General features: G+C 43.5%; 2 protein-coding genes across 2 annotated transcripts; both read left to right on the forward strand.

The window, feature by feature from the left end:
* The first annotated feature begins 3,545 nt into the window (after nucleotides 1–3,545).
* Nucleotides 3,546–5,262, forward strand: her8.2 (hairy-related 8.2). The gene is made up of 4 exons (XM_030745176.1): nucleotides 3,546–3,699; nucleotides 3,852–3,947; nucleotides 4,035–4,113; nucleotides 4,575–5,262. Exons 1-4 carry the CDS (start codon nucleotides 3,637–3,639, stop codon nucleotides 4,907–4,909), a joined length of 573 nt encoding a protein of 190 aa, XP_030601036.1. The 5' UTR covers nucleotides 3,546–3,636; the 3' UTR covers nucleotides 4,910–5,262.
* Nucleotides 5,263–9,782: 4,520 nt separating this feature from the next.
* her13 (hairy-related 13) lies at nucleotides 9,783–12,299 on the forward strand. Its single transcript, XM_030744703.1, has 4 exons — nucleotides 9,783–10,167; nucleotides 10,472–10,558; nucleotides 10,668–10,749; nucleotides 11,347–12,299. Exons 1-4 carry the CDS (start codon nucleotides 10,078–10,080, stop codon nucleotides 11,814–11,816), a joined length of 729 nt encoding a protein of 242 aa, XP_030600563.1. The 5' UTR covers nucleotides 9,783–10,077; the 3' UTR covers nucleotides 11,817–12,299.
* Nucleotides 12,300–13,849: the final 1,550 nt, after the last annotated feature.

Genomic DNA, 13,849 nt, shown 5'->3' on the forward strand with positions numbered 1-13,849 from the left:
TACAGTTGACTGTTTACCTGCATGAGGAGGGTTTAGCTTTAGTGCTGTGGCTGTCACAAGCTGCGGGTGAACACTGGGGGTTGGAAGGTGTCATTGGGAAGTGGGGGATTTGGCTTCTGGAAATTATAGGCTGAGGATAACACGGTTGCTGCATCTAGTTGCCCGTGTGTTTTGGCAGCAGTTGGAGTTGCAGGGGGGGGGGAATTCTGGTTTTCTTCAGATGGCTTTGTGAGGTTTTAGCTCAAGCTGAAGGTTGTACGATGGGCCTGAGAGTGGAAAAGACGGTTTTAAACAGAGGCTTGTAGTACACAAGAGGAGGAGGACAGTGGCTGGATGTGTGGCTGAATATAAAATGGTAATTGCCACAAATAAGCCTGGAGCAGCTGGATGAATCTGGTGGAAAGTTGAAGACCTCAGTGCAGGTGCTGAAGTTGGCCTTCTGATGGCTGACAGGCAGCTGAGAGTCAACATAACCTCATCAGCTGTCGTCTACTTTTGCGGACAAACTAACAACATGCAAAATGAAGTTCCTCAAGTCATCGTTTCATTATTTCATGGAATGTTAATTATGCACGGATTTGATCTTAACCTGTGAACAGTTACCTGAGATAAGTCAAATGCAACATAATATCCAAAGCAATTACATCACCCAGATGATTTGAGATACCCCCCCAAAGGTATATAATAGCCAGATCCATGTTTTCTGTTTTAGCTTCATTCCTCTTGTGCATCTCTGTGTAATTTGTGCATAGACATTTATTATTCTGGTGGTCACGCTGAATTAAAAACAAGATAGAGAAAAAGTCTGCTGTGTGTTTTTAATCATGTCTAAGAAGATCAGACATCTGGAAGGAACTCAGAGAAAGAGACTCGCATTAAACATGACCAGTTAGTGTGAAAAGGGCATCTAAAAAGAAGGTTAATTGAGTATGTCATCTGGCCTGGGAATTCTTGGGATGACCCAAAGACGAGGTAGCGTACACACATAAGGAGAAGGAAGAAAGTATTTATGTCAACCACGTTGAACCTAAACAATGCATTTTTGACCTGACTGTCAATTAATAGTAAAGTACTAGCAGCTGGGTTGCCAGTTATTCCTCAAAAATTAAGCCTTAGGTTCATACATGGTGTATTCATGCTGTCTGTTATAAATACTGTAACATACTGTATTTGCAGATCCTCTCTGTTACTGATTCTAATCCAATTCAGAATGCAGCAATACTGACACTGCGATCACTGGCCACTTCATTAGTTACAGGGTCGGACTCCTGTTTGTCTTCAGAACTGCCTTAACTCTTCACGGCACAGATTCTACGAGGTGAGTTTGGTCAGAGATTTTGACCCATGTTGGCATGGTAACATCACACACTTGCAGTTTGTCAGCTGCACATCCAAGATAATTCCAGCACATCCCAAAGGTGATCTGTTGGATTGAGATCTGGTTGCTGCAGAGTGCAGTGAACTCACTGTCATGTTCAGAAATTAGTTTGAGATGATTTGAGCTTTGTGACATGGCATGATATCCTGCTGGAAGCAGCCATCTGAAGATGGATATACTGTGGTCACGAAGGGATGGACATGGTCAGCAACAATACTCAGGTAGGCTGTGGTGTTGGAACAATGTTCATTTGGTACTAACCTGAGGCCCAGAATATACCAAGAAAATATCCCCCACACCATTACACCAACAACAACCTGAACCACTGATCCAAGGCAGGATGGATCCATGCTTTCATGGTGTTTATGCCAAATTCTGCCATACCATCCAAATTATCATTAGACCAGGCAATGTTTTTTCCAATCTTATGTTGTTCAAATTTGGTGAGCCCGTGCTCACGATAGGAGTGGCACCTGGTGTGGTCTTCTGCTGCTGTAGCCCATCTATTTCAAGGTTTAATGAGCTATACATTCAGAGATGCTTTTCTGCATACCTTGTAACAAGTGTTTTTTCTATTGTTGCTATCAGCTCAAAGCAATCCAGCCATTCTCCTCTGACCTCTGACATCAACAAGGCATTTTCTCCAAGAGAATCAGCTCACTGGATATTTGCTCTTTTTCAGACTACTCTCTGTAAACCCTACGGCTGTGTTTGTCTGGTGCCCATCTGGCACCAACAACCATGCCATCTTCAAAGTCACTTAGATCATCTTACTCTCCCATTCTGATGTTTGAATGTCAGCAGGTCGTCTCGACCACGTCTTTATGCCTAAATGCATTGAGTTGCTGAGTTGTTGGTTGATTAGATACTTGCATTAACAAGCAGTTGAACAGGTGTACCTAATAAAATGACCAAATGTATGTTGCTCTATTTTGTGGGATATTGCCCCCAGGGCATTTTTTCTACACACTTTCAATGGGAAACAGTGTATTACTGTAATTTTCCTGTAGCAGCAGTATCTAACAGTGGACATCACTGGACAACAAAGGTGGATGTGTAATATCAAAAATTAAAGTGCTGACATTTTTGTTGTAGCACTGTGGCAATGGCCTGACAATGAGTACAAAAATACAGCGACGCTGTAGGACCCTCCTTCCTTTACAGACGCCCAATTAATGCTTTTCTGAGGTTATGATCTATTTTTGGTTTTCTTTTTGGATTGGTTGCTGTCCGTTACACCTGGCCCCGTTACTGGTCAGCTACTAGTCATCTACTGGTCACTTGCCAAAGGTTGAGCCTCCTCCTCCTCCTCTTCTGGTCGGACCCTCTATGAAGGTTATTACTCACTTCATGCTGATTAGGTTTGGGTGAATAGCGGTCTTTGTCCGGCCCCGTTTCCCACGACCCGGCATTCGCCTGGCAGTCGCGTGGCTCTGAAACAAGGGCCCCCACTTTAAGGGACCCAAAGGTAGGAGGAGGGAAGTGACGGGGAAGGGGGGTATCTGCTCGCAAACAGTTAACAGCAGATGTCTGAGATTTAAAAACACGGAAAGTGATCAAAGCAGGAAAAATACACGCAGCCCCCCCCCCCCCCCCCCCCTCCTTACCTCCCCCAAAAGTAGAGACTTTCTTAGTGCAACCAGCTGCAGTTAAAAGGATTTTGAGGATTTTAAAGATATGAATATTAAATATAATAGGTGACAGAAATGCGATCTGATATATTCTCAGGTGATTTGTCAATCTATTGTGTCGTCCTGTGAGCTTTGAGGAAATAGGTTTGGCCTTTTTGCAGGTAGTGTAATGTTGCCTTTGAAAAGAATAGACGAGGGGCTCCCGGGAGTAAAGCACGGTAATTGCACACTCTTGTTCATCCCTGGGAGGAGAGGAAACTTTTTTTTTCTTTTTCTTTTTCTTTTTCTTTTTTTTTTTTTGATGGAGGGGTGGAGGGAGGGTATAGCGCGATGGTTTCAGGCTGGACATCTGTCGCTTGTGAGCTTTTTTTTTTTTTTTTTCCAGGCCGGGTCTCTCGCCTATTCAATGGAGCCAGTGACCTGTCAGTCTTGACTGATGGGACCCCGTGTGTGGGAAAATCCCGCAGCCAAAGAGTTGGAGCATTCACATGCTAATTGCGCCCTATAAATAAGAGGGTCGCGCCGCGCCGAGGACCCTAGAGACGAACCGAGATTCAGGGGAGAAGGGACAAAAGTGCGCGCGCGCACACACACATATGCGCACACACACACACCATAGGTTGAAACATGACTGCTTCATCTATGGCGCACAATTTTGGGAAACATCCTAGTGCAAAGGAGGAGAGAAAGGTACTGGGAATACTCTGCGTTGGGACTTGTTTTTTTCTTTTTCTTTTTTTTTCTTCTAATAATCCGGCATCGTGCCTCCATCCATCTTGTTTTCCTACCCTCTTACCTCTTCTTTCTTACCTGCTCCTACGTTGTTTCATTACTTTTTACAGCTCAGAAAGCCGCTCATTGAGAGGAAACGACGGGAGAGGATAAACAACTGTTTGGATCAGCTCAAAGAAACCGTGATCGGAGCGTTCAGGCTGGATGTGAGTATTGTCCTCACGTGTCTCATCTGCCCTCCACGAGTAAACAGCGAGGGCTGAGTATCTGTAAGGCTTCTCGTCTCTCAACAGCAATCCAAACTGGAGAAAGCCGATATTTTGGAGATGACGGTGAAACATCTGCAGAACATCCAGAACAATAAAGTTAACGGTAAGGAGCTGAGCACTTGGTTGATTACAAGATCGTTTGGGATTTTTGTTTTTACTTTTCTACTTTTTTTATTAAAACCGACTTTCGTTTATATCTCTTGATTTTGTTTCTTGAGGGGACAATATGCGTAATAAACTGATAATAAATGAGGTTCTTCGATTTGGGCTGAAAATCCACTGACCAAGTTGATATCAGGCAGCAGGGGGCAGCATCAGCACATGTCATGGTATACGTTGGAGGTCTGACAGTGTTTTCAGGTGGTAACGCTTAGAGCACTGATATGTGGAACTGATGGATAGATGAAAGTGGATGGATTAGTAAATAAAGTCTTTCTGAGGTGCTGAGCCACAGATAGAAGTGTAATTGAAGTCAGTTGGTTAATGTAGATTTTGGCATTACCACGAGGGGTCGCTGTGACACACGCAGCCTCACTCTTCCAGTCTTTTTCTCCCCTCATTCAGATCCCACATTAGGCCTGGAGGCGCAGCAGAGATACAGCACAGGCTACATCCAGTGCATGCACGAGGTCCACAACATGCTCCTGACCTGTGATTGGATGGACAAAACTCTGGGCTCCCGTCTACTTAACCACCTCCTCAAGTCGCTGCCCAGGTCCACCGATGAGCGCCCCCTCACCCAGCCCACACCCAGACTCGATGTTGCTCCTCCGGCCGGCCAAGGCATCCCAGGGACACCCCTCAGAGGAGACCAGTTCCAGAGAGAGGCTGGACATCAGGAGAGACCAGCCCTCCACAACTCCCACCTGGGGATGCTTGAGATGTGGAGGCCCTGGTGAACTGCTGGATTACTGTCCATTTTGTTAGACCATCCTCTGTTATGTATCTTATAGATATGCTGCTTGGAAGACAAACGTGTGGGGCGGTTTTGTTCCAGTGATTATTATTGTAGGTGTGCTATAATGATTCTATACAGACCTTTTCTCAGTACTTCCCTTCAGAAGTTGTTCTCTTGTAGCCTGCATTATAGAAGGCTCTTATTAATCTTTCTTATATTTATCGTATTAACGCTTTATTTATTGTTATTATAAAGCATGACTTTGCTTCTTAGACCACCTTCTTGGCCTTTGCATAGATTTCTATGTCTTCCTCCTTTGCTGTATTAACCTAAACATTATTAATAATAAAACATATTATGCATTCACACAGATTTTATGAGCTTTGTCAGCATGTTTGCATACAGGTGCTCTTTTCAGTTGTGTCTTGACAGGATACAAGAACCTGCTCTGGTCTCCACAAAGCTGCCTATGTTTAGAGTATTTTGCTATTAAAATCTTGCAATTTTAGTTCTGCAAATGCTCAGAAAAAGAGGCCTACAAGTGTTTATTTCAATTAGATATTACTATCTAATTTTTTATGGATTACATGCCATTTGACTAAATGTTTTGGACAGCATTTTAAAGCTTAATTCATCAATGAATACCATAACAACATAAATAGCAGTGCCTGGTGACATGTCCAGGTGTATCCTGTCTCTCACCCACTGACAGCTGGGACAGGCTCCAGCCCTCTTGTGACTCTGGACTGGATAGCTAAGAAAATGGATTCATGGATAGATGGATGGACTATTGCCATGCAATGGTCATAAAACAGGTCACATAAAGTGACAAAGTAATGCATACTAGTGCACCTCTTTTAGCCTCTTTTAGCTCAGCATTTCAACAGTTCAAAATTCAGACACTGAGAAAGTCAGTCTGACTACGTTTCCAGCAGTGGGCTTCTGCTTCTAGTGCTAAACTCAAAACATGCCACCTGCTTAAAATGTGACAACATCAGACAGAAAACACCTGAGTCCTACCTAGACTCATATATTTATGCTCAGTTGTAGTTTAGTTGGTTAAACAGAGCTAAAAGGAGCAGTTAATGCTATATTATTAACATATTAATGTAATATAACATTTGGACTTTTCATAGAAGGAAGAGAACAGATGTCAGTAATAACATAAAAGATGGCTCTTCACTTTTGAAGTGTCCCAACATTCATAATGCCCCAGTAAGCCAGTTTACATAACACCAGCACCCTGGGACCAACTAATATGCAACCCTAATACCAAAACCCTTCAAAGGCTGTGTAAAATGTGAATAAAAATTGAATGCAATGATTCTCATAAACCCATATTTTATTCACAATAGAACACAGAAAATCTATCAAATATTTCAACTGAGAACATGTACAGCTAAAAAGAAACAGTTGAAGGAGCAGCTTGTAATTAAATTAACTGGCAACAGGTCAGTAACATAATTGGGTATAAAAAGAGCATCTTAGAGAGGCCGAGTTTCTCAGAAGTAATAATGGGCAGAGGTTCATCAATCTGCAAAAACAAAAAAAGATTGCATCTACAAATTGTGGAACAATTTCCCATTAATGTTCCTCAATGTAAAATTGCAAATATTTTGAATATCTCATAATCTACAGAACATAATCCGACAGATTCTGAAGAAATCTCTGTGCACAAGTGACAAGACAGAAAATCAGTGTTGGATGTCCATGATCTCCCAGCTCTCAGACAGCACTGCATTAAAAACAGGCATGATTCTGTCAGGGAAATCACTGCATGGGCTCAGGAACACTTCCAGAAATCACTGTCTGTGAACACAGATCACCGTGCCATCCACAAATGCAGGTTAGAGCTCTATCATGCAGAGAAGAAGCCATGTGAACATGATGAGGAAACTCTGCCATCTTCTCTGGGCCAAAACTCATTTAAAATGGACTGAGGCAAAGTGGAAAATTGCTCTGTGGTCAGATAATTAAAATGTGAAATTCTTTTTGGAAAACATGGGTACCACATCCTCTGCAACTGAAGAGGAGAGAGGCCATTTATCTTGTTTTCAGCGCTCAGTTCTAAAGCCAGCATTTCTGATGGCATGGGGGTGCATTAGGAATTGGCAGCTTGCACATCTGGAATTCACCATCAGCGCTCAAAGATATATATTTTATATATATTTTAGAGCAACATATGAGCCCATGCAGAAGGCATCTTTTTTCAAGAAAGGCCTTGCATATTTCAGCAAGAGACTGCTAAACTGCACACTGCAACTATTACAACAGCATGGCTTTGCAGTAGAAGAGTCTGGGTGCTGAACTGGCCTGCCTGCAGCACTTTTGGTGCATCATGAAATGAAAAAACAACAAAGTGTTGAGCAGCAAGAATCTTCTATCAGACATGAACGGGACAACATTCCTCTCCCAAAAGTCCAGCAGCTGCTCTCCTCAGTTCCCAGACATTTATGGACTGTTGTTAAAAAAAGAGGGGATGCTACACAGTGGTGAATGTGGACCCGTTCCAACTTTTTTGAGATATGTTGCTGCCCTCATATTGAAAATGAATTTGTTTTCTCAAAACAGAATATTTTCTCAGTTTAAACATTTGTTTGTTTGTTTTTTTAATATTTTATTATGAATTAAATATAGGTTAATGAGATTTAAAAATCATTCTATTCTATTTTTATTTACATTTTATTTACACAGTAATCCAGCTGTTTTGGAATTGGAGTTGTAAATGGAATGGGGGGGGGGGGGGGGGTTACTGTTTTCAGTATCAGAAGTGCTTTCTCTGCTATGACAAGCCAAATCTCTGCTGTGAAACACTGTCTATAGCAGGACGCTGACACTGAATGGAATAAATGTTACTCAGCTGTGATTTACACTCAAAATGACATCTTCACTGAAAAACATGTGCAGTGTCTGACTGCTGGTAACATGTATATCAGGAGGTGAACTGCTTTTTTGATCCACTTATAACTGAAGTCAGTGCACCCACATCATAACACAACTGTTTCCTGGCTCATGTGTAATTGATAGATTCCAGTTCCTCAAATACAGCTAAGGTTTTTCTTTTTCACACAAGGCATTTCTAATAGGTCGTGGCAAGAAAGGAACAGTCTTGCAGCATATCTAATACAGAGCTATTTTTAATGTTTCTTTATTAGAACATAAGCTTAGTCATAAAGTTTGTTTCTTTGTGATCTGATGATCTGGGGGAAATGACACATGGATCAATACCCGCTGACACGCATCTGCAGGAGGTATTACTGACTATCATGATTTGTAATTATAAATGATGCCAGCATTGTGTGTTTGTGACATGAGAGGACAAGCTTTTTATGGTTCACACTGTCACCGAGCTTTATTAGCTTCATTTAGCGTTTGTTATACTATGAAAATTACAATAATAAGAGAAGCAGATAAATAACCCAATGAGGTTTGAAACGGGTTCGGGGGCGGGGGGGAGCGGGGGGGGCTTTTTAGCCATCTGGAAGCAAAAGGGGAAAAAAAACGTCAGGATGGCTCATACATTCGCGTTTTAATAAAGATGCAATTCATCATTTGCTTCTGAGAAGTGCAAACGTGCGAGTGTCCCATTCTCCCGCTATTATGGTCCCTGTGATTGGCCGCCACATGGAGCCAGGCGGCTGGTCTGAAGAGAGAGGGAGAGAGACAGAGGGGGACGCCTGGTCCCTCGGCGGAGCTCGCCAACAAAAGCGCGCCGAGACAGCTGCTCTCTCCACAGTCCACACCATTAAAGCTCTCTGGAACAAGAGATCTGGGGGTGGCGAGGTGCCAAAAAAACCCTTCACTTCAAAGGTCTGAAGGGCTTCATTCATTCGGGGCATCTGAGTTTAGTGGCGCGTCTTAGCGGAAATGCTGCTGCGCAATTGTGGAAACAGTGCGTAAAGCAGCAACTGAACACGCAGCACTGCATTTACCTGGAAGCTTTCACAGATGCATGCTGACTGAGCTGCTCTATTGCGGGGGAGTCATTTGAATGAAAATGACTTATGCAAAACGTGTAATAACCAGGGCAGAGGGCTCTTACAAATACACGATGCATGTACCAGCACACCCAACGAAGAGAACACCACACTGATATCATAAGAACACCATTCTCACTAGTGCATATGTCTATATTACAGCAGCCGCATTTTTCTTTTCTTTTTCTTGCACGTTTACACGCACAAACAGCAAAAGGTCAGCCACGCTGCAGAGCAGGCAACGTGAGAATGCAGTTGCACACAAATCAGAAGTCACCGAACAACGGGGAGAACAAACGAGGAGCAGGCCAACACCTGTCGCTTTCTTTGGAGAAGGGCCCTTAATTCCCCGAGCTGATTCAGTTTTGGGCGAGGGGCCGCCAGCAGTAGCAGCTGCCAACTGAAGGCATCGCGTTACATCCGCCCAACAGACGGGTAAATCTGCTGAAGCTCGGACACAAAAGCCAGCAGAAAGGAAAAGAGGTCGGGCAGAAAAAGAGACCGGGCAGAGTTTAAATGCCTCGATGTCCTGTAAAAACAACAGCGTCCAACAAGAATTTTGATTCGATTTGAATAAATAACTCACCGGTTTATATTTGATGACCTGAAGCATTTCATTTTATTTCTTGAGTTTAAACATATATTTGAGGCCTACTCTAACACATGAACATTTATGCTTAAATAATATCGTTTGAATGAAAACAAAAGTTAAACCCAATCTACTGGCAGTCTATTCTGTGTCTGCGTGCTAATGAATTTTGTACAACTGAATGAGAAGTGCGCGCAGTTCATTGGCACTAACAGAAGGGAAAACCCGAGCGCTCGCTCCCCTAACCCAACAAATTGTCTGATTAAAGCCAGTTCAGCTCCTCGGGGCGCAGACCTGGGCTGACCGCAGACAAAGGGAGAGAGCGCTCATTGGCTCCGGCCGTGTGCGCTCTGTTGTCCCCCAGCGAGAGCGGCACAGCCCCTATTCACATGCTAATAAGCCCCTATAAATACTAACAACAGCCACTCAGCGCCAGCAGCACGTCTGACTAGGATTACACAATAAACAGAGGGCGCCTCGCCTCGCCTACGAGTTTGTCGATTTTTTTTTCTAACCGGTTCCGTTTGCCAGCTGCCCCTCGAGGACCACTCAGGAGGTACAAGCAGCAGTGGGAGAAGCCACAGACGCGCCGATCCATCCAACATGGCCCCCTCGGCTCGGCCAAACAACATCGGACTTGATGTGAAAGATGAAGATGAGTCCTACTGCGGGATACAGAAAGCGGACAGAAAGGTAGGACTGGTGGTGGCACTGTCCAGAGACACTTGGTAGTGACGCACTTGTCACACCACTTTAACGCTGCGTCTGCACGGTTATAAGTCAGGGATGGTTCACTCCAGAGGAAAACCAAACAATGTAAAGTTAATTACATCCTTTAATCAACCTTTTCAGTGGCGCTGCGTTTCCTTTACGCGTCAATTAACCACGCACGCGCGGATACGGACAGGTGGACGCTCAGGACTTCAATAGTGCTTTTTTTTTTTTTTTCCTGTCACTGAAGTGCTTTCTTTCTTTCTTTCTTTCTGTGTTCCTGCAGACGAGGAAGCCTCTGGTGGAAAAGAAGAGGCGAGCTCGCATCAACGAGAGTTTGCAGGAGCTGCGGACTTTGCTGGCAGACACAGACGTAAGTACGGAGCGCGCATACCGTCCGCCCCACAGTCCACTTTGCTCCGTGACACAGTACAGGCGTAAATCGGGGTTCTGGTTGAAGCGCATATGGTTTGTTTCCACAGTTTCATTCCAAGATGGAGAACGCAGAGGTGCTGGAGCTGACCGTGAAAAAGGTGGAGGACATACTGAAGAACCGGAAACAAGGTGTGCCCATATGTATCCAGCCTGTAGAACTATTTGTATAAAATGTGAGTGATCAGAGTGCCAAATGAGGGAGTGCTTGAGCACTGAGTGACTGTCATTATAAAGGCAAGACAAGTGTTAATTTTCACCCTATGCTGACTAAGACGAGCATCCAATGAATCAGGCAATCCTTGATGAAAACATTTAGACTGATGAGCAAACGAGGGCTCAGTTGGAGATTTTAAGTCACAGTATCAATGTGTTTAATATCATTAATTCATCTAAATATTTTATACAGTATTTTACAAGAAAAAGCACTTATTCTGCAGAATCATCACCGTCAGAGGTTTGTATTAATGTGTTGCATTATGTTGCATGTATAGCTGGAGCAATTTGTCATTACTTTATAACAGTGGGTCATATTCTATAGGACAGTGTTGTGTGGGAAAAATGCACACACAACTGACTGAAAATAATTATTTTTAGCTGTTACATAATTGTAGTGTAGTAAAGGCGAGCCAATGTTCAGCGTGTCGAAATAGTAAATAAAGTAGGAATTCTTCAGTTCTGCATTGTCAGTGCATTGGATCCTGAGCAGTTGTGTCTCTCCTCTCGCAGAGGCAGAGACACTAAACCGAGAAGCCAGCGAGCGGTTTGCAGCTGGCTACATCCAGTGCATGCACGAGGTCCACATGTTTGTGTCCAGCTGTCCCGGGATTGATGCAACAGTGGCGGCTGAGCTCCTCAACCATCTCCTGGAGTGCATGCCCCTGAACGAGGACCACCTCCAGGACATGCTGACGGATTTAATCATGGACACTTCTGGAGGCAGCAGCAGCAGCACTTGGCATGGAGGCAGCGAGGCGCTCTGCACTACTCTGGCTTCTCCTGGTGAACGGAGTTTCTCCTGCGGATCATCTTCTGCCCTCTCACCGGCCCCTTCCTCCATGTCCAGTGAAGACTTGTGCTCTGACCTGGACGAGACTGACAGTGATCACAGCCAGAGCTCTACGGAGGGCGTGGAGAACAGGGAGGCCCCGAGCATGCCCAACATGACCTACTCTCGGTCTATGTGGAGACCTTGGTAGGGTATTGGTGGGAGATTGGATGGAATACAGTTGGGATGTGTTGAAAGAGGGATTATGGGCTTTATTTTTTATAGTGTGACACAGAGCACCCTGCCGAAAGAGAAAATTCCACCCGACAATACAAGAACACTTTGTGGCTGTACCATTTTAGCCTCATGTAGACCAGTTAGGAAGACGGACATGCATGGATTTTCCTTAAAACCCTGAACTCGCGGCGCTGATGTCCAGTAATTAAAGTCTGTAAGAGACAGAGACCTATTTAGCCACCAAAAAAAGCCTCAGCTGATCATTGTGCAGTGAAGCTACTGGACACTGGAGAATGACTGGATTTTCTTTTCAGCCACAGCTGAAAAGAAAAACATTTACAGAGATTTCCCCCAGTTCTGGGAAATCTTTGAAATCAGTAAATGAAATAGCCACTTCAAGTTAGTGGGAGAAAATTTCATCACAATTGCTCCTGGAGTGTATATATATATATATATATATATATATATATATATATATATATATATATATATAGTTTTTTAATGAAGAGTGGATTAAAAGGTGGATTTTCCTTTATCTCATCAGAGAGATCTGCTACTCTTGGGCCCCTTCTGAAAAAACAGTCCTCCTTTTCTTTTCAGTAACAACACCCTGGCTTTGAGTCCTCTTGTGATTTTTCTTTACACCTGGAGAAACAAAAAGCAATCCCTCTCAACACACTTACCGCTCAACAAAGGACAGAAAAGACACAGGGCGTGACTTTCCCTCTTGTTTTGTCTATACTTCAGTGTATATAGGATTTGTATGAAGAGAAAAGCTCTTTTTAGAAACTGAGAAGTTTGGCAATGCCCTGATTAATATAAATATTTCTATTGTATTTCAGAAATTCCTGTAGTTTATTGGACCAGTAGATCCTTTAAGAATGACCATTTTATGCTGTAAGGTGTTTAGAAATGTTTTACAAGTAAAGATGTCTGAATTTTTCTAAATAAAATAATGTAACTCAAAATTCTTTTGTCTGACAGGCCTCCGGTTTTATAGCATGATTATCAAACAGAAAAGAAAAAATGGGTAAGTGTGCTTACATCCGAAAAACACTGATTCATATAGAATTTATGCTAATGTATTTCAAGCTGAAACAGTACAAAGCAGCACTTGATCCCTTTTTGACGTGTGAAACATTTTAATAAGTAGCCTAATGATTAAAAAATGAAGAGTATGCCCCCAACATCAACTTTCCTCTTACTCCGTTCATGGATCCGACACGCGGTCCCAGCACACGAGGGCGCGCAGTGCGGTGCGTGCGTGCGCGCGAAGCAGTCGCACCTCTCCGAAAGTGTCTTTGCTCTCACCTCAGTTACAATGACCGCGTTAACAAATGCATGTTAGATCCTGTCTGGACCGGTCATCCAGACGCACCGTCGGAGGTCCTCACAGAGCAGCACGGCCCCCTCATCCATGTATAATCACACACAGTGAAGAGCCGGTTTCTCCTCGTAAATCTAAATAAAAATCACTTATATTTCACAGCGTTGTGACCAATAGGGTATAGATAATAACCTATCTATGGAAAAAAAAAGTTGACCATGTTGTTCATTGTCTGATGATCCTAGATTACTATAGGAAGAGGCAGGCTAATTAGGAAACCCAGATGGAGGGGGTGGAGGGTGAGCGTGTGAGGAAACAAATGGGAGCGGAGGATACGTGCTGATCAAAGCTTTCAGCCGCTATTAGACAGCAGAGCGTCAACAGTATGCGGAGGCCTCTTTTTTTTTTTTTTTTAAGGCAGTAAAAGCAATACAAGTATGCTCAGATTCTCCACCGAGGGTCAGAGAGCGCACACACTCACAAACACGCACACATACCTTTTGACATTATGCACTCTTTTCCGTCGTATCGTAGCAAGTGCCTAACCCTAACCTTAACCCTAAAACCTCTTAACGCTCAAAAGCCTTTTGAAGAGATGTGGAAACACCAGGAAAACGCACGGAAATGCCGCCACGCCAGTGCAGTAAAAGTCGGAGGTTCTCACTGAGATATCTGGGCAT

Source organism: Archocentrus centrarchus, chromosome 13, assembly GCF_007364275.1.
Source record: "Archocentrus centrarchus isolate MPI-CPG fArcCen1 chromosome 13, fArcCen1, whole genome shotgun sequence".
In the NCBI taxonomy this organism is placed as follows: domain Eukaryota; kingdom Metazoa; phylum Chordata; class Actinopteri; order Cichliformes; family Cichlidae; genus Archocentrus; species Archocentrus centrarchus.